Source organism: Chiloscyllium plagiosum, unplaced genomic scaffold, assembly GCF_037043375.1.
Source record: "Chiloscyllium plagiosum isolate Xiang-an unplaced genomic scaffold, Cpla_swu_hap1 HiC_scaffold_3, whole genome shotgun sequence".
In the NCBI taxonomy this organism is placed as follows: Eukaryota; Metazoa; Chordata; class Chondrichthyes; order Orectolobiformes; family Hemiscylliidae; genus Chiloscyllium; species Chiloscyllium plagiosum.
In genome coordinates, this window is record NW_028270141.1 from 103,954,754 (window position 1) to 103,975,083 (window position 20,330).

The 20,330-nt window shown below is 39.9% G+C and overlaps 1 protein-coding gene across 4 annotated transcripts in view; it reads left to right on the top strand.

Annotated features, from left to right (window-relative positions):
* The window catches only part of mdn1 (midasin AAA ATPase 1), a 188,532-nt gene that overhangs the window by 109,706 nt on the left and 58,496 nt on the right, over positions 1 to 20,330 (top strand). For all 4 annotated transcript variants that reach the window (XM_043686689.2, XM_087982248.1, XM_043686702.2 and 1 more), the window contains exons 59-68: positions 684 to 854; positions 2,815 to 3,029; positions 4,006 to 4,396; positions 5,307 to 5,416; positions 6,852 to 7,557; positions 10,860 to 11,018; positions 11,335 to 11,608; positions 16,786 to 17,021; positions 19,551 to 19,646; positions 19,764 to 19,858. In XM_043686689.2, the coding sequence (XP_043542624.2) occupies positions 684 to 854; positions 2,815 to 3,029; positions 4,006 to 4,396; positions 5,307 to 5,416; positions 6,852 to 7,557; positions 10,860 to 11,018; positions 11,335 to 11,608; positions 16,786 to 17,021; positions 19,551 to 19,646; positions 19,764 to 19,858 (2,453 nt within the window). The remainder of the gene's footprint in view (positions 1 to 683; positions 855 to 2,814; positions 3,030 to 4,005; positions 4,397 to 5,306; positions 5,417 to 6,851; positions 7,558 to 10,859; positions 11,019 to 11,334; positions 11,609 to 16,785; positions 17,022 to 19,550; positions 19,647 to 19,763; positions 19,859 to 20,330) is intronic.

The window sequence follows — 20,330 nt, forward strand, 5'->3', positions numbered from 1 at the left end:
TTCACTTCATAGAACCTGGTGCTGGTAACTAAAATGGAAACAATTGGTCATAAAAGCATGCTTTGTCAATTACTTGGTATTGCTATATAATGGATTCCCGCTAATCGTCACAGGAATTTTTTTTACTCACTCCTGGGAAATGGGCATTGTTGGCTGGCCAGCATTTATTTCCCATCCAAAGTTGCCCTTGAGAAGGTGGTGCTGAGTTCCCTTGTATTGCTGCAGCCCACACGCATATATCACTTATATCACGTACACTGTGTGAGTTAAATCATGAACTGGAGTGATTTGATTGAAACATTTTCTTGTTTTAACTGGTTTTCCACTGCAATGCTGCACAGTAGCTGCAGTGGACAGGTTTCTCTTGTTGTGAACCATAATTAGTCTGAAACTGGTAAAATTGGCTCACTTATACATACTTAATATCCGGTCAGATTATGGAATTTGGATCATCAGTGCCCAACTGGAAATTTATCTTGCAAGTCAGTTGGCTGAAATTTGGAGTATTTAATGCATTCAGAGTGCTATTCCACTATTGGAAACAGTGTAACACTGACAGATCTGTAATAATGCTTTATTCCAAATTGTATATAAATTTGGGCATATACATTGAAGGTAATGCCAGTGAAAGGAATTTTAAAGATGCAACTTAAAATCAGCTTTAATGTGTTTTCATATCTCAGCTCTCTCCTGAACAATTAAAGTTGCTGAGTTCAGGACTGATGATGACCATGTTTGGAGCATTTTGGAGTAGTTCTATCACAACCAATCCTGACTATTGGCTGACATGGAAACCCCCAGCAATTGTAGGAGATGACACAATTCCAGAAAACGTCATTGACAAATCATTAAAGGTTGGTCTGCTTTCTTTTATAAGTTAAATAACGTGTGGATATTCAGTTTGCACACATGTTGGCCATATTAAACCTACAGTTCCCAACAATCTTTTGAAGAATCTTCATGCAGACAATTTGACCTCTGTACCCCAGGAATAGTGCCCGTTCTGTGAATTAAACAATGTTGTGTCCGAATGTGATCATGATGCTGTTTCTTTATTCTTCCCTAATTCCTCTGCTCCTCTTCCACTTGATTTATTCTTGGCAGTTTGTATTTAGCCAAATGATTTTTCAATGGCTTCTCCTCCCATTTAGCACAATTACCTCTACAATCTACAGAGGATTCACCTTTTTAATCTAACTTATGTCCCTTAGTAACTGCATGTATTTGGATAGCATTCAGCCCCAATTCGATATTGCTTTGTCTTAGTCCTGTCTGATTGTTTCTTTGGCTTCCAAGTTATGAATGAATCTTGACTTTGTCCAGCTCAATGTGAAGATGAGTTTCGTTTTCAAACTATTTCTTCTAACTTGCATCACCTTTCCTGATAAGTTGTTTGATTTTAAACAATCTGTTGAAAAATATCAGCATTTTGTTCAGTCTGTGTTTTATGCCATATCCCATCCATCAGAAAGATCTCCAACTTGACCTCTTTTGAAATTGCCACCTCAACCTTTTTGCTGCTCAAGACCTTGCATCTGACAGCCTCCAACATAACAACCTAAGGGTATTTGCTGAGTTACTCAAGATTCACCTGTCATGAATTACAACTGTTTATATCTCTTCTCCATATTCCCTACCTCTGAACAAGGAGGCCTGGGTTCAAGTACCATCTGCTCCAGAAACGCACAAGAGCATCTCTATACAGACTGACTGACTAAAAATATCTCTCTTCTCCATGTATTGTCCACTGGCCCCACCCAGTCCCTGCTGTCTCAACTTGGCTCCTTGTCATTGATTTCAGTTCTTCTACAGCCCTTTTTCAATCTACATTCACAGTCTCCCCCAGTTTTCTACTTGCCCTCACATCCTTGCCTCACTTTGTTCTGCCATTAACTTCAACAAACTGAATCCAAATGATTAGCATTCCCGGTTCATTTTCATTCTTTTCTCTTTGATGGGATATGGGTATTGTTGGAAAGGCCAGAATTTGTTGCCCATCCTAAATTGTTCAATGTTTGTCAGAGGGCAGGTAAGAGTCAACCACGTTGCTGTGGATCATGGTCACACATTGACCAGACTGGGTAAGAATGGCAGGTTGTCTTCTGTGAAGGACATGAGTGAACTAGATGGGTTTTTGCAACAATCATTGGCAGTTTCATGTCCCCATTCCTAAAGTTAGCTTTTTTATAATTCCAGATTTATTAAGTGAATTCAAATTCCACCAGCTTCCATAGTGCGGTGTAAACACATGTAACCAGAGCTTTAGTCTAGATCTCTGGATTACTAGCCCTTTTGATATTACCACTTCCTCCACTTATAATTTATGCAACCCTTACCTTCCTGCCTGACAGTCTCTCTTCTCCCTATATCTCCCCTGTGTCTCAAGTCTCTTTTTTTTTAAACCTTTTTCTTTGAACAAACCTTTGACCACCACTAATCTAAATTTCTGATTTTGTTTATTTTCCATTTCAAGCACCCTGATTTACCTTGTCTTGAAGGCCATGTGTAAAGTAAATAATGCGATGTTGCAGCAGTTTGATGGGATTAGATTGTACATGTGATTCTCTGTGATGGGTTACCTGATCTCCAGATAGTATATAGAATGGCATTGACTGTGACTATGATTGGGAATGGATTGCCTGTGATTTTGGCTGTAAGTGCTGCATTGTAGAGTGAGCAAAATAATGGAAAAACTAACTTCTCAACGGAAGCAGTTGTGTAGAAACCATATAGTCAAATTCAATTGCTTGGCAATTGAAAGCAAGTTTTGAAAATATGCTTATTGCCCAGAGAACATTTATTTTCCTCCAACAGGGGCCTGGCGTTTTATGTCGCGCTATCCAATCGAAGTGTTTCTTTGAAATTCTGGCCAACAACAATCAAAGCCCTTCTGAGTCCTTCAGTGGAATTGGTATGCCAATGGCAACTCATGTGACTCTTGGAGAGTGGCTGGAGCGAACTCGACAATTACAAGACATCAGTTCGGTGTTGTGGACCAACATGGCTGTTGGTTCCTTTGCTGAATTCAGGTATGTCATAGAAATGGCATTTTACTTTTGACTCCTTTTCCATTAGGAGATGTTTGTAAAAAGCATGCATGGTCATGTTCTTCATTAGGATACTTCCAAGATGAAAATTAGATTATAAAAATAAATCCCCACCAAATTAGTCTGTGAGGGTGTTTCATATTCCCTTTTTAAGTGAATTTGCAATCCCAACCACGCCGTAAATGTCAGAAGGTAGACATTTGTGGGGGGAGAGGGTGTCATAAATGCAGACACGCAGAGAGAGACAGACCAGGAAGGTCCCAATAAAATAAACCTTTGAAAATTTGTGCTCTGCTATACGATACTTGTGCTAAGCCTGTTTTGTTAGAATTGAGTTCCATTAGAAAGAGCTTGATTTTGCTGCCAGTAAGCCCAAACAGAGCAGCTCCAAAATGTAGCCATTCAATTTACCCAACAATTGCTTGCATCTCAGCACCCATGACCATCAATGTCATGACCGACAATACAGAGTTCTCCATGTGAAGCTACCAAGTTCTTGTGCAGAACTTGTGAATTTTAGTGATGCAGTGGTGAGGATTGATACTGTTAGAACGGTTTCTTCAGAACCCAATCCCTCCTCCACCAATATTGACTTAGATTAATTTTGGATGGTGTATTTCCATTCATAAGAGGCATTAGGGATGTAACATACTGTACGTGGCTTAGTGGCTTAACATGTTTTAGCCTGAGGTGAATTCCAGCGTAAGGATCATAACCCATCTTACTACATATTTTTGAATGTAGTCTAAAAAAGATGCTCACTGATGCAAATGTAGGCTTGAAGTGTATTTCAGGTTTAATTTCTGATCAGAAAATCATCAAGACTATTGACGTTCTGAAGACATTCTGCAATTTATTGAATTCATAATGCTAAAATCAAAATTTAAGAACCAAATAATTTCATTCAAATCTAACTTGTAAGTTTTGGAGAAAACCTGAGGATCTGGTTATTTTACAGATTCACTGATTCTAGATTGCAGTGCACATTGCTGCTCAAACAGCTTCATGCAATAAAGGACTTTTTGCCAAAAGAACTTCAGGAAGAATATTTACAGACATGCGACCAACTTGCCATTGACAAAACCAGCATAGCCAGTCACAGCATTCAGAGTTTGCTCAGCAGTCTTGCAGAGCAGGAATTATTGCCAGAAGATGTTGTTTCACTTCTTGTGACCTGTGTACGGAAATTTGTGGGTAAAGAGAAGGATTTTAGAAGCCTTTCGGAGAAAGCTCAGAGAGGCTGTCTGTGGGTACACCTGGGATTGCTACAGATTCAGATTTGGACACCGCACACTACGTTTGACCCTGCTGTCAAAAAACTGTACAAGCTGAATTATCTCAAGGAGGAGGTCAGTTATTCTGTGTATTTTTTTGTTTAAGTATTATTCACTTATTTGAACAGACAATAAGTCCAAGTTTTGGATAATATTCATGTTCATATGCACCTAGAAACGCGTTATTGAAGACAGGTGGTGCTGTCTGTGATGTCACAACTTGGGCATTTACCGCAATGACTTAAATGCCTATACTTTGATTCAGTGAAGGGTCCCTGGACCTGAGATATTAACTCTGCTTTCTCTCCACTAATAACTGCCCAGACCTACTGAGATTTTCCAGCAATCTCTGTCTCTGTTTCAAATTATGAAGAGAGTCTTGTTGTAATTAATCAATAAATGACCTAGTGGTTGAGTTTTTCCACTTGCCCATGATAGTTGCTTCTGTTATAGGGAGACCTTGCTTGGAGCATGGTATTCATATACATAATTGGCTTTGATGTCATTTTCATAAAATAATGAAGACTGTCACTTGCACACAAGTTGGAAATTGGTGCATTGAAGTAATAGTCATATAATTTCCCCTTGTAATCTCTACTTTAATCTTTTTATGTAAATGATAAGGTACTGTTGGGGCTGTTTTTAAATTGCTTGTTAAACTGGGATCCCATCTGCCTATTATTTACATTGACATGGATATTAAAAATCTCATGGCGTTATTTGGATGTGTAAAGTCCTTGCAGCCAACTTTGGCTCATTTCTCATTGCTATTTGGGTCATTCACCAAGGTGACAACCCCGATGGGTGGCAGCGGAGGATGGTATAGGAAATCACTTGCAAATCCTGAGCACTGAGGTCAAAGATCTTGGATTTTTTTATTGTTTTATATGTAGTTGTTGCTTTCCCTGGCTTGAGATGTTTTAACAAGTCAAAGAATTGCAAATTGTTGATGTTGTCTGTTAATAGTTTCTTTTTCTCTTCCTAGTTGCAACAATTGCAATGTGAATGGAAGAGTCGCAACCTGTCTGAACAGTTGTTGACTGGCCGAGAGCTATTACAAGATGGAGAGAATAGACATTGTCATCCCCGAATTAGGTACGTCGTTTAGTATCCTGTCTGAAATTGACATTTATGTAGATCAGTGCTTACATGAAACCATGACTTCCTTTCCTAATCCCTCACTTTTTTCCAAGCCAAGCAGACTGGTTGAAATTCTGTAGCAGATTGCCTCTGCCTCTGGGGGTAGCTGGCCAGCTTGAGTGGCGGATCTTGGTGGTTCTATTTCCCCAGTAAGGGCTATTATGGGCGTATGAGGTTGATTAAAAACTTGGCTTGTGTATTAGAAGTTTTGCTTTCGATGTTAAAAAAGCAGTGGGAACTAACATAGTAATTTTAAATATGGATGTTTGTGAATGCAAAAGTCAGTTCACTACACAAGTGAAGGCTCCTCCATTGAATTTTTTAATGGAAAATATGATCATTGTATACAGTATATCAAGAATTTTTAGTTTTTTATTCTTGTAAGAACCCAATGCCTCTGATATTTACTAAAAGAATGCAACTTCAGCGTGGTCACCTTGGGTCAGAATTTTCCTGGTTGCAAAAGAGCCCTTCAGTTAACAAGCATTTTACTTTCCCATAGCTAGTGCATTAAATTTAAACTGGGCACTGTTAGAGGTTTTGTTTTAATCCATAGCGAGCTCAGTTCAAACTAAAACTGTGTTTTCCAAAATTTCCCACAATGGCTGTTTCTCGAAGCCTGGAAATAGTTGTGACCCTGACCGTGAGAACTTGTTTGAGCGGGAACGTGGCTGTTGTAACTTTGGTCTGAGCTCCACAGCAGCCATCGCCGCTTTGAATCTTCACCTGCGAACTTCAATTGGCGTCCAGCTTGGTAGTCCCAGATGTAAAATGTAACTGAATGCAGACCACCCCCTGAAATCATTTTGTTATTGTTTATGTCCCTGGTCAACAAGTCATGTTGACCATTAACTGAAAGCTAGGTGTTTTACCAAACATTCCCTTTAAGAGAAATCTAGTTCTTAAAGAGACAGTATGAGAGCAGGTATGTTGGGATCTTGACTAAGTGATTCTGCGTTGCAGCACATGCACTTGGAAGCACTGAGCAGGAGAGTGCTAGAGATGATCAGCTGTTTACCGACTGTACTTTGCCATAGTTAAAAGGCCATAGCCCCTTGTGCGGGTTAGCAGATTTGATTACAGTGAGAGAAAATGAGTGAGAGAGTTTGAGTGGTATTCAGGTGAAAAGCAAACTTTGCTTTGAATGGCTATTGTAGAAATATAACATCAAGCGATAGATAAATTTCAAATTTGGGTTAGAGTTGTTGAGTCTGATTTAGATGGTACTGTTCACACCATGAGCAGAAGGCTTCTGAACAGACGCTTGATAGTGGGATGTAAGTAACGAGAGACTGTGTCGATGCACATGTTCCATTTTTCTCTAGTTATGGCGGGTACATGGGGTTATTCTACTGTGACCCACCAACTTAATTTTTTTTTTGTGTCCTAGGTTTTTGCAACAAAGAATTAATCTCCTTAAGGAACAGATTGCAGTACTGTCTAGAAAGCAGGCGCACCGCCCCAGTGTACCTCAATATGATTATCTCTTCCAAGATATCCACCACTACGTGAACAGTATTGCGCAGGAGTCCAAAGTCAAATCCCTTGTCTCTCGACTGTTACAGCTCCTACAGGCAAAGCGGCCTAAATCACGTCAGAGCATCCAGGTCATACTCAATGAGGAGGCAGCTTGGCAGCAATCCCATCACCACTTCAGGAGACGAATTGCAGAAGAGTACTGTCAATACCCTGACATTATCGAACCCCTTCTTGCTGCCATTTTGCAGATGCAACATGGCATGAGGCTTCTGGCATCTGAGGTTCACCTGTCGCTAAATAATAAGCTTGTTAAGCAAGCTGACCTCACTCGACTTGTCACTTGCCTTTTGGCCTTTCCTTCCATCAGCTTCTCATTCCCAACTTACCTTGCTCAGGCAGATGAGTTGTGTTCAAAGGCCTCCATGGAGACCCTCAAAGGGCTTAATCAGTTCTTGTGTAAGAATTCATCAGACGAAAAGTCTCTGGCTAAGGAACAAAGATCGCTGCCAACACAAGAACAGCTGTTGATGAATGCACTCCTATATCTGCGTTGCCATATACTTTCATTGGGTGAACTGGATCAGGCATCACTGCAACTTTTCAGACACATCTGCCAAGTAATTAGAACTTGATGCTTTGATATTATGATTTCCCCAAAAGGCACATGTTAAAAAGTTACATTATCCTACAAATGTTGTGTTTTATTACCTCAGTAAATTATTTTTGTCCTTTCTACTCCTGTCCATCACCTTCTCCCTGTTTACCTCCTTTTACCCCCTCCCCTTTCCTTGACAGTCCAAGCTATTCTGATAGGTAAAAACAATGACTGCAGATGCTGGAAACCAGAGTCTAGATTATTGGTGCTGGAAAAGCACAGGTCAGGCAGCATCGATGAAGGGCTTTTGTCCGAAACGTTGATTTTCCTGCTCCTCGGATGCTGCGTGACCTGCTGTGCTTTTGCAGCACCACTCTAATCTAAGCAATTCTGATAGTTCATCCATTTGCTTACTTGACCACTTCTGAACCTGTGTAATTAATAATCAGCCAGTACCCAAACCTATCCATACCAAGCTCTCCATACAGCCGTTGTTCCTGAGAAATGAAGAATGGAAATTGTCTCTTTTTCCAGTTTGGTTATAATGGTATCTTTTTTGGAAGGCTTGTCTACCTTAATGCTTTTCAAAATACCTAGCACCTTTTTTGCAAAAACATGCCTTAGGATATCAATTTGCGCCTTTTTAGACTCACCATCTAGCATGTCCTTTTCCTGCCTTAGTCCTTTCCTTAGTCCTGTTTTCTATGGTCATGTCATGTTCCCTTTAGTGCTCCTCTGTCCTTGTTTAAGTTCTTCCTGCTTTCTTTGTATTCCCTGAGGACTCTGTCTTCAGTTTCCTTAGCCTTACATATGCTTCTTTTTTCTTTCTGACTACGTTCACAATTTCTCACAATGGGAGGAGGGGGGCGTGGCTGGGGAGAAGATAGGACTCAGCTACCTTCTTCCCATCCCCACACCCTCCAATTTGTCTCTGAACACCCAAGGCTCCTACTTTCATTCCTGATGAAGGGCTCTGGCCCTAAGTATCGATTTTCCTGCTCTTGAATGCTGCCTGACCTGCTGTACTTTTCCAGCAACACACTCCTTTTTGTACTTGAGCTATTCACGTATTGCTTCAGGAAGTCCGACTGCACAAACCTAACAAATCCCCCCCCCCCCCCCCCCCCCCCCCAATCCAAGCCCCTGGCACTACGCTAGTCCCAGTCAATATAGGGGAAATTACAAACACTCACCACAACAATCCTGTTTTTTTTTTCCATAATCTGTATACATATCTGCGCTGACTGTTTGGAGGCCTGTAGTACAACACCATCATAGTGATTGTACCCTTCCTTGTCCTGCGCCCTATGCGTATGGCCTGTCTGGATAAGCCCTCTCAAGGTATCTTCCCTCAGTACTGCTGTAATATTCCTACTAGTCAGTGACATAACTCCCCCACCTCATTTACATGCCTCTCTTTCCCACCTGATGAACCCACATCCTGGAATGTTAAGATGTCAACCTTGTCCCTTTTACAACCAAGTCTCTGCAATAGCTACAACATTAAATTATATGCACTAATCCATGCTTTAAGTTCATTTGCCTTACCTGTCATACTCCTAGTGTTAAAACAAGGCCAGTCCTACTGTTCAGTAACTTTTCCTGTCTGTTCATCCTCTTAGTCTAACAGGCCTCTGTCTTCAGTTTCTCCTGTCATTTCACTTGCTGACCTACTGCTAAGGTTCCCACCCCCTGCTACACTAGTTTAAATCCTTCCAAATGACACTAGCCAATCTCACAATCAGGACATTGGTGTCTTTCCAGTTTAGGTGTAACCCATCCTTTTTCTACAGGTACTACCTACACTGGAAGATACCCAATGAATCACATATCTGAAGCTCTCCCCCCACGTCAGCTCTTTAAACACATATTTAACTGTACTGCCTTCCTATTCAAACCTCACTGGCACATGGTTCAGGGAGTAATCCCAAGATTACAACTCTAATGGTCCTGATTTTTAATTTATTACCTAACTCCCTGAACTCGCTTTACAGAATCTCATCCTGCCTCAGTCATCAGTACTAATATGAATCACAACCTCTGGCCGCTTGCCCTCCTTTTGAGAATGTTCTGTGCCCACTCAGATGTTATTGACCCTGGCACAAGGGCGGCAATGCACCATTCTGAAACCCCTTTAGCGGCCACTGAAACGTCTATCTGTGCCTTTGTCTATGGAGTCCCGTATCACTGGTATTCTTCTGCGTTTAGACGACCCCCCCCCCCCAATACACACACACACACCAGCTTGTGATGCCAGTGCTCTGGTTGCTGATGTCACCATCTGCTAGTAGGCTATTGTTTCTCTCAATCCTCCCCCCCGCACACACACAAACACAAAAGTATCCAAAGTGATATACTTATTAGAAAGGGTGATGGTGCAGGAGTCCCCTGTAGCGATCTGCCTGCCCCTTTGAGTGGTCACCCATCTATCTGCTTGAACCTTAGGTGTGCCCGTGTTTCCTCAACCCCTGTCTTTGATGCTTTGCACCTTCAGCATGCTCCTAAGTGTGTCCAACTGCTGTTCCAACCAATCCGCGCTCAATACTTCTTGCAATTTTTAATTGTGATAAATAATAAAAAAAAATTTCCTGACTTTATTCTTCAAGAAACCCTGCATGTAGATACTAAAGATTGCTAAGAAAAGGGAAGTCCTGTCTGCCTCCAAGGACTAGATAACCTGCTATGCACCTCACTTAGATTTGATGACCAGTCAGAATAAAATAAGATGCATTCATTTGAGCCACTGCTTTCAAAGCAGAATGAGCAAATGAGAGGGAAAGAAGGTGGCAAACTATCAGAAAATATAGTATTGTGATTTCACATCTAATTAAGCCAAGATTTGGCAGGATTAGAATGAGATGGTTTTTCTTCAATTCAGCCCAGGTGCTGTTTTAGGCCGCAGACCTTGGAAAATTGGACAGTGCGGTGGTTTGATTCACTTCCAGTTCAATTAGAGCTGAGGCCAATGACCTGAAACTCCCTTTTTGTTAGCTTATAATGCTACAATTTTGACTTAATGTTTTGTTGGTTTAGTTTAAACACAGGTTTAGTTGGTATGAGGACAGAATTCTCTATTTACCTAAAAGTGATGTAAGAAATGCCTGTTTGAACCTGGTCATGTGATGGAGTGCCTGGTATGGAAATAATTTTGCAAGTGTGCTCAGAAAAGCACTTAATTGAAGATATGCAGCTGAGGTCTAAATAGACAAAGGCATCTGAAGTGCGTTCCAGTTAACAAGTGCAAATTTGGAGTACTGTACTCCTTTGGGTTGGCAGCTGATGGAACAGCAAAATTTGAAATAGTGTTTTTGCATTGTATTAAAGGCACTGGTAAATGCCTGGGATGAGCAGGAAGAGCGTAGGAGAGTGAAGGAGGAACAGGAAGCCAGCCTGTACAAGTACAAAAGCAAAGAATATGGATCAAGTTTGTCCGAAGAGGAAGATGAGAAGGAATTCAGACAGAATTTCCCTCAATATGCTAAGGTAATGTGAAATAATATTTTCTTTGAAGTTTCTTCTGATTTTTACTAGACTAATGTTCACAGTGACTCTGCATTTGTTTTGAATTCCTGCTTTTTCAAAATTTCAATTTATTTTTCACTGTTTAAAAATAATTTGTTTCTACATATATTTAGCTTCGGAAAGTTCTGAACTACACTGTCATGAAATGGCTTGAAAATATCTGAAACAAATGTAAAAGAATCCAGTAGATTCTCCCTTTTAAAAGAAGCATTACCGAAACTCTGAAAGATTTGTGTTTGAAACTATCTTAAGTTTGGTCTTCTCTTATTTTCTTTAGGATTTTTCTGATCTCACGTCTGAGCCCAGTCTTGAAGAAGATATGGACACTGAAGTTCCGAGCACAGAGGCTAAAGCTGCTGACACTGCCCCTATCCAAGAGAGTTCAATTCAAACTGTCATAAATATTCATCAGCAAATCTATTTGAGATTTGCACAAGCTGTGTGGTACCGCCAGAGTGTGCCAGCTCATCAGTGCAGTGATTACCTTAGTGCTTTTGTGTCCTCTTACCATACGGCTGCATTACTAATTACACGATTCTGTTCTCTAATTGGTGAGTCGACTTAATAGTAAGAGCTATTTTTATTTTTTTTGAGAAGGCTGACACAAAAACAGCAAGAAGCAGGTGAGTGGTGTGAGTGGTTTAAAGTCCACAAAATATATCGGTCTCATATAATTCTGGAAGTTAGTGGCATGTGTGGTCAGAAGAATGATGCCAAGAAGATGGGTGACTTCAGTCAATGTTGAATGGGTACATTTTAATGAGGATTAATACTGTGGAAGAGTAGTTCCTGGAATATCAGAGTTCTGCTGGAGCAACATATTGAAGAACCAACTCATGGACAGGCCATGTTTGATTAAATATAATTCAGTGAGAAAGAACTCATTTAAAAATCTTGCTGTGACTATAGTATGATGGAATTTACCCTTTAAGTTTACAAACTATGTAGTTCAGTTTGAAATGTAATAAGAGCTATTATGAAATTATGGGGAGGGAATTAGTTATGTTGGATTGGAAAAATGCATTAAAAAGTTTGACATCAGCTAGGGAAGAAGTAACGCTTAATTTTCAAAATAATTTTATAAGCCTTCTCCTTTGATCTAATATAATCTTTAATTTCCTCCATTAAACCCTTGCTTTCACTATTAGAAATTTTTATTTAGAATTTAGTATTAGAACTTTAGAATTCTGTAAAGGGAATAGAATATGAATGTAAACTAAAAATAACAACAGTTAAAAAGGATTGTAAAAGCTCTTCAGGTAGTTTAAAAAGAAAAATATTAGCAAAGGTGTATGGAACTGTTGCAAGCAGAAATGGGAATAGGAAATAACAATATGATTGTAAACCTTGTGGGCAGCACGGTGGCACAGGTGGGCGGCACGGTGGCACTGGTTAGCACTGCTGCCTCACAGCGCCTGAGACCCGGGTTCAATTCCCGCCTCAGGCGACTGACTGTGTGGAGTTTGCACGTTCTCCCCGTGTCTGCGTGGGTTTCCTCCGGGTGCTCCGGTTTCCTCCCACAGTCCAAAGATGTGCAGGGTCAGGTGAATTGGCCATGCTAAATTACCCGTAGTGTTAGGTAAGGGGTAAATGTAGGGGTATGGGTGGGTTTCGCTTCGGCGGGTCGGTGTGGACTTGTTGGGCCGAAGGGCCTGTTTCCACACTGTAATGTAATCTAAAAAATCTAATCTAATCTAATCTATATTAAGTACTGTCTATCATCACAGGGCAGAGGAGAACAATTCTCCCTGAAATAATTAATAAGCTTTTTAAAGGAAAAGTAGTATCGGGGAAATTAGAGCGACTGAAAGTCATCAAATCCCCAAGATTATTTTCACCATTAGCTGCCCAGCGAGATGGATACAGATGTGGTGTCTGGATTCAAGATCAGCTTTCAAAATTCTACCAATTCTGTATCAGTGGCTGCAAGATGGAAGGTTGGCAATGTAGCCCGGATGTTTAAGCAAGGAGAGAAAAAACTGGAAACAACAAACATGGCATCCTGGGAAAGTGCTGCATCTATTATAAGATAGTGATTGCTGGGAATTCAGAAAATTACTCTGGTTGGACAGAGTGAGCATGGATTTATGAGGGAAAATTATTTTTGACTTTAGTACAATCAGGAAGGGATCTACTGGATATGCTGTATTTGTATTTTTAGAAGGCTTTTGATAAAGTCTAACACAGGAGGTTAGTAATCAAAGATAAAGTGCGTGGGTTTGGAGTAATATTCCAGCATGGATTAGGGGCGGTTTATTATGTAGGAGGCAGACAGTAAGAATAAATGGGTCAATTTCAGGTTTGCAGACTGTGGCCAGTGGATTACATTAATGTCAGTGCTTAGTGTCCAGTTTATTCATGGTCTGTATCATTAATTTGAATGTGGGAATCAGTTGTAGTATATTCTCATTTGCAGACGTACAACCTGTTGAGAATGCAAGTTGAGGATGATGTAGAGAGGCTTCAAGAGGATTTAGACAGGCTGAGTGAGTAAACAAGGACATGGCAGATGGAATATAATGTGGATAAGTGTGAGGTTATTCACTTCAATAGGAGTAACTAAGATGTAGAGTATTTCTTAAATGATAAGTGTTTATGTCCAAGACACTGAAAACTAACATTTTGAAAGGAAAATGGTATATTAGCCTTTATTTAAAGAGAATTTGAGTACAAGTACAAAGAGATCTTCACTGGTATAGAACACTAGAGTACTGTGCACTGTTCTGGTCTCCTTGCCAAAGGAAGGATATATTTGTCTTGAAAGAGTGCAGTAGAGTTTGTCAGACCGATTACTGGGATGGTGAAATTGTCCTACGAGGAGACTGGGTATGTATTCTCCAGAGGAAGGAGGGCTTTTACCCGAAACCTCAACTCTCCTCCTTGGATGCTGTCTGACCTGCTGTGCTTTTCCAGCACCCCACACTCAACTCTAATCTCCAGCATCTGCAGTCCTCACTTTTACCTTGTATTCTCCCAGAGTTTGGGAGAATGAGAGTCAATCTCAATAATTTTCAAAATACTTAAAGGAATATACGGAGTAGACTTGAAATATTATTTCCCAGTGCTGTGTAGTCCAGAACCAGGACTCGTAATCTTAGGATAAAAGGGAAGCCATTTAAGACTTAGGAGATGGGAAACCTCTCCAAGCAGAGTGTGGTGAATCTTTAGAATTGTCTGTCCAGAGGGCTGTGGAAACCCAGTCATTGAGTAAGTTCAAAACAGAGTCATAGTCATACAGCACAGAAGTAGATCCTTCAGTTCAACTCATTCATTCTAGTTTCCTAAACTAAACTAGTTCCATTTGGACAAATTTTGCCTATATCCCACAAAACATTTCCTATTTATGTACCTATTCAAATATCTTTTAAATGTTATAACTCTACCTGCATCCACCACTTCCTCTGGCAGTTTGTGCCACCCTCTGTGAAAAAATTGCCCTCATGCCCTTTCTAAATCTTTTCCTCTCCCATAAAAAATGCCCCCTAGTTTTGAACTCCCCCATCCTTGGGAAAAGACCATTTGCTATTCGTCTTATCTATGCCCCTCACGATTTTATAAGCCTCCTATATGGTCACTGCTCAACTTTTGCTCCAGAGAAAACAGTCCTAGCCTATTGAGCCTTTCTTTATAACTCAAACCTTCTGGTCCCAGCAATGTCCACATAAATCTTTTCTGAACCCTCTCCAATTTAATAATATCTTTCCTTTCTCAGGGCGACCACAATTGTACACAGTTCTCTAAAAGTGGCCTGACCCAACGTCCTATACAACCTGCACATGATGTCCCAACTTCCATACTCAGTGGTTGGAGCAATGAAGGGAAGTGTACTAAACACTTTCTTAACCAATGGCATACAGGGGATATGGGGATGGCACAGGAATATGGTGCTGAGGTAGCTGACCACCTATCACCTAGAATAGTAGAGCAGATTCTTGAGGCTTTCATCAGTTGCTGGCTATCACCTACATTAGAAATTTGAGATTTTATCCACACTTGACAATACAATGTAGACTGATAGTTGAGTGCTCTATTTGGGATGCTGACTTTGGTATAGAATTAAATTGAGATCCCATCTGCCTATTTGTGCTTAGAATATAGAGGATCGAAAGACGTTATTCCAGGATAACTGTTCAGCTATCACCACTCAAATTCTGCTGGTCCTGCATTGATTGTTGCTCATGACCCTGAGCATAGAACCCATAACACAGAACTTCAGCTTGGGATGATTTTCAAAAAGGCAGGAATAACCACACTTTGAGGTGATAAGATTGCATGTTTCAAAAGACGAGTAAAAAGTAGATAATGATAATCCATTTCTTGTCAGCCAAAAGAGTACTTGAAAGTGAATTGATTCTAAACTGCACTGGCGAAACAATATTTCAGTGAGTGCAAAATCTATAGATCTAATTCCCTGGGAAATTTGGAAACTGAAAAGATTGATCTAAGAGCAAGTTAAATAAATTTTCTTTCTGACAATACTTTGGGATGATGCATGGCATAAGTTTTGGGGATATGGTGACGTATTTGTGATTATCACTGAACTAGTCACCCAGTGGCCCAGGGTAATGCTCCTGGGGACAAATTTCACCACAGCATCTGGGGGAATTCAAATTACATGAATTAATGCAGTCTCCATAACAATGAGTGCTACAACTGCCATCGGTTTTATTGTTGTTTAAAAGAAAAATCACCTAATTATTGATGATCTTTGGAGAAGGAAGTCTGCCATCCTTACCTGGTATGGCCTACATGTGACTCCTAATTCATAGGAATCAGGTTAACTCTTAACTGCTTTTTGAGATTGCCTGGCACGCCATTTAGTTCAAGGATAATAGAAGAAAGAGAAATAAATGCCAGGATGTGCACACACTGTGAAAGAATTTTAAGAAAGTGTATTGTGCTTGGGGAGAAACAGATGACTGACTGCAAAATCTCTTCAATATTGGAGCTTCCTTGCGTCCTGAATGATTACTGTGATTGGTGCACAACTGTATTTTCTTTTTACTCTGTAACCACCAGGACATTAGAAGATGGTCTAGATGGACCTTGGTGTTTTTCAGCTTCAATTTTTCATATTTCTCTCTCAACAAATGTCCATTGCACATAAAATCTCAGATTTCTAACTGTAGGTGATTACCATTAAGTGATCATTAAATTGATTTGCAAGAGGATGTGTGTAAAATAGATTAGGTGCGTTAGTCAGGGGAACAGCAAAGTAATAGGGGTAAGGTAATGGGTCTTGGCTGGCTTACTCTTGGAGGGTCAGTGTGGACTTGTTGGGCCTAATAGCATATTTTCACATTGTAGGGATTCTATGATTCTATGAAAATAACAGCCATTTTGCTAGCAGCACTTCAAAACAATCCAGTCTGTGGATTTATTAGTTTGTTTTGAAATGTTAGGAACCGCTTTCATAAAAATGTAACTTCCCTTTCTTTAGTTCTTGTCCTCATGCATTCAGGTGTATGAAAGTAATAGTCATCATATTGAGTTGTACAAGAGCGCGAGACTTCTGAGACAAAATTTATGCCATTAATTCTTCTCAAAATTGAAATGTAAAGCCACATAATTAAAATTTGAAGTAAATATTGGAGATAGGTTAACTGCCAATTTTCAGGTGTCTATGTATTATATTCTCTCTTTGCTAAATTGCATTTTATCTTTATTACTGACCATATAAATGTTAATTTGGTTTTGTTTTAATTAAACTATTATTTGTTCACATTAGACACTTCCTTGAATGCAGAGCTTCAGGGTAGTCAGTTATTGATCAGTTCTCTCATCCAAAATACTGTTGAGGGAGAAGAAACCTCTGAGCTCATCCTGCCCCAGGAAGATACTTATGACTTCTACCAATATCCAAATATCCAGGAGGCTAAGAAGTGCCAGCCCATCCTGAGAAGCTTCACCCAAAAAGTGAAAGAATTACTACTAGACTGGCCTGACCATCCAGCTCTGCTACAGGTAAAGAGAATCCAGTTGCTGCACTCTGCAGTCTGCACCTTTCACACCGTCAACATAATTCAGCTTCTCATTTTTTGCGTGTGCTTCAGTGTAAGTTTTTGCCTTCAGTTTTTGTGTTAAGGTGACCCATCTCTGCCCCCATTTTCCTTTTCTCTCACTAGTGGGTCTTCTCTTTAGGGGATAGACCTATATTCTCTGGAATTTCGAAGAATGAGGGGAGATCAAATTGAGGTATTCAAAATGATAACAGTTGTGGATAAAATTGAGGTGGGGCAGAGGTCATTGTCTTACGAGAAGGGGGAGCAACTTTAAAACCAAGTTGAGGAGAAACTACTTCTCCCAAAGGATTGTGAATCTGTGGAATTCGCTACCTCAAAGTCTGGTGGATTCTGGGATAGTGAGTAAATTTAAGGAGAAGTTAGACAGATTTTTAATTGGTAATGAGTTGAAGGGATATGGAGAGAAGGCAGGAAAATGGGGTGAGGAATGGAATAGTGGAGCAGACTCGATGGGAAGAATAGCCTAATTCTGCTCCTATATCTTATGAACTCCCATTGGCTGGGGCTGAAACACAGAATTTGTAAAAGTGGTTAAAAGCCAACAAACATTAGCATGAAATGGGCAGAGATATGCATTAGAATGTTCTACTTCTCTCAGTTTTTGTTCTATATTGTGCCGTTTGCCTCATGGAATGTATAAAGTAAACCAAATACCTTTGTATTTGGACGCATGAGTAAATGCCATAAGTCAACACAAGCTTTACAAATTCAATCGGAATCCACTTTTAGTCATGACAAGTTACACATTGGTTTTTGGTTTCTTTTTAAGCAGATGTTATCCTGACAACAGTTTTTAACCCTCTATTCCAACTTCCTTTTTCAAAAATGTTTCAAAGATTGTGCTTGGTGACTCTGCTTTTCCTCACCTTTCTAAAATCCGTGACGTCTACACCTGTTGTCTTTTACAGTCTACCAGTTTTACTCTAGTATTGTTACCTGACCTCCAGTTGCTTTGCTTAATGACTTCACTGCCTTCTCTTGAGTTTTACTGCCCACTTCCACATGCTGTATAAACCAGAGGCAAAGTGCTTTACTGGTTCTCTCCTTTTCAAAGAGAATCTTGATCTTTTTCTAAGATATGAAACTTATAAAAGTTGGTGTTCTTAGAGACTGGGTCTGCTCATGCAAGGACTTTAAGAGCTTGTCATGTCGGGACAATAAGCAGTGAAGAAGTCATGTTGACCTTTAGTGCGGGGAGATTTGAGGACATGAATAGAAGTTGCTACAATTTTTCATGGCTATGGTCAAATCACACCTAGAAAGCTGGGTGGAATATTTAGTCTGTGTATTTAAGGAGTAGCAGACTTGTATTGGAGGCAGTGTCGCAAAGGTTCACTGGACTGGTCTCTGGGGTGAGAGAGTTGTCTTATAATGAGAGGCTGAGAAAATTGGGTCCAGATTTTCTAGTTTTTAGATAAATGAAATGAGATCTCATTGCAGTAGCCAATATTCTAAACTCATCCTCTATACTGTAAACACTGAGTGTTTCTGTTGGTTAGGGAATTGAAATAGCACACCTTTAGGGTAGGTGACTGATCATTTTAGAACGGAGATAACAGATCGTACACAGGATTGTGAATCTTTGGAATTGTCTACCTCAAATAGTTGGGTATTTTCCATTGTTAAATACATTTAAGGCTAGTATAGACATTTTTTTTGTCTTGAGGAATTAGAGAAAGCAGATAGGAAAGTGGAGTCGAAGCTCGAGATCAGCTATGATTGTGTTGAAAGGCCGTGTATGTTCGGTGAACCATTTAGTCTACTCCTCCTATCTCAGGATTTTCAGAAAAGCTTGTGGTGTTCCAAAATCAGATACAGGGGTAGGTGCAGAGTGAAAGCTCTTTCTGTTGTACACCTGGTGTGAGGAGAGCACTTGAGTATGAGGGTTTGCTGTCACTGTTGTCTCTGCGTGCTACTATACATTTGAAATTTTATAGTCTTACTGAACAAGAACTAAGTGCTAATAAAAATTAAATAATTAACAGTCAAATATTTTGGTCATTACATGTGGTGCAAAGAGATATGCCTCAGCACTCTGGACTATATTGCTTTCTGAAGTTTTCTGATTGGCTGCAAAAGATTTATTTTTAATCAAGGCTTAATAGATAAGGTTGTGTGAGAAAAAGAAATGAGCTATAATAATATAGTGAGAAGGATGGAGCACTACAGTATTGCTAATTAAGATGAAAATGCAAAATAGATTACATACATTAACATCTGCAGACAATATGTAAATTCAGATTGAACCTCTGAAGTATGATTTAAGACTCTGCCTGGTATTTACTTCAATCTGGTGTGTAATAGTTACCACCATCTTCTATGACTTTGCTCAGATGCTTTATGGCAGATTTATTAGAAGCATTTTGAGCCTGAATTTAGCAGCAAGATGCATGTCTGAAGTTTAAAATGTGGTATGAGCTGGCACATTTTTGGTGTGAAGTTCAAGGCAGGATGATTTTTGTTTTTACAGCTGTTGGTTGTAATGGACAGAATCAGAAGCTTTCCGGTTTCTAGTGCTCTGGCAAAGTTTTTAAATGGCATGGAGATCCTCTTGAGCAAATCCCAGGTGAGCCATTCCTTCCCTCTCATTGACCACCTCACTCAAATTCATAAAAATTTACATTCTAGTGTTTATTCGTCACTGTATTTGTTCTGAAAATACCCAAATATTTTTGTTTTGTAGGACTGGGAGGCGATTGCTAGTAAATCTGTGTCCTTAAGGCAGCACCTTGATGCTGTCAGCCAACTGATCATCCAGTGGCGCAAACTGGAGCTCAAGTAGGAATCACTATTTAACTTCACCACATTAGACAAGTGCTGATCACTGGCTTCATTTGCACTTTTTCCTATGGCAGCAGATTCCTGGGAAATGAAATTATGCTAAACAAATCCTTTCTGTCTAAAAATTACCATCCCTCTAAGAGGAACCTTTTCGAAGTAATCCAATCTAATTTATTGTATCAATGTTGGCTTTTAAACTACCAATCAGTATTGTCATACAGTATGATAAGATCAAGAATGCTTTTGCAAAATATTGATGCAATGCTCAAATATTGGTTTCGGTAGGTTACCTGGGGTTTTGTGGTGTTAGCTACAAAACACTGTGGAGAGACTGAAATCTTGAATCCATATACTCCTTGATGCTGAAATTTTATACCAGCTTTGCACCTTCTCTTCTGATCTCTCTTTTCACTCTCGCTCTCTCACACGCGCGCTCTCTCACGCGCGCGCTCTCTCACGCGCGCGCTCT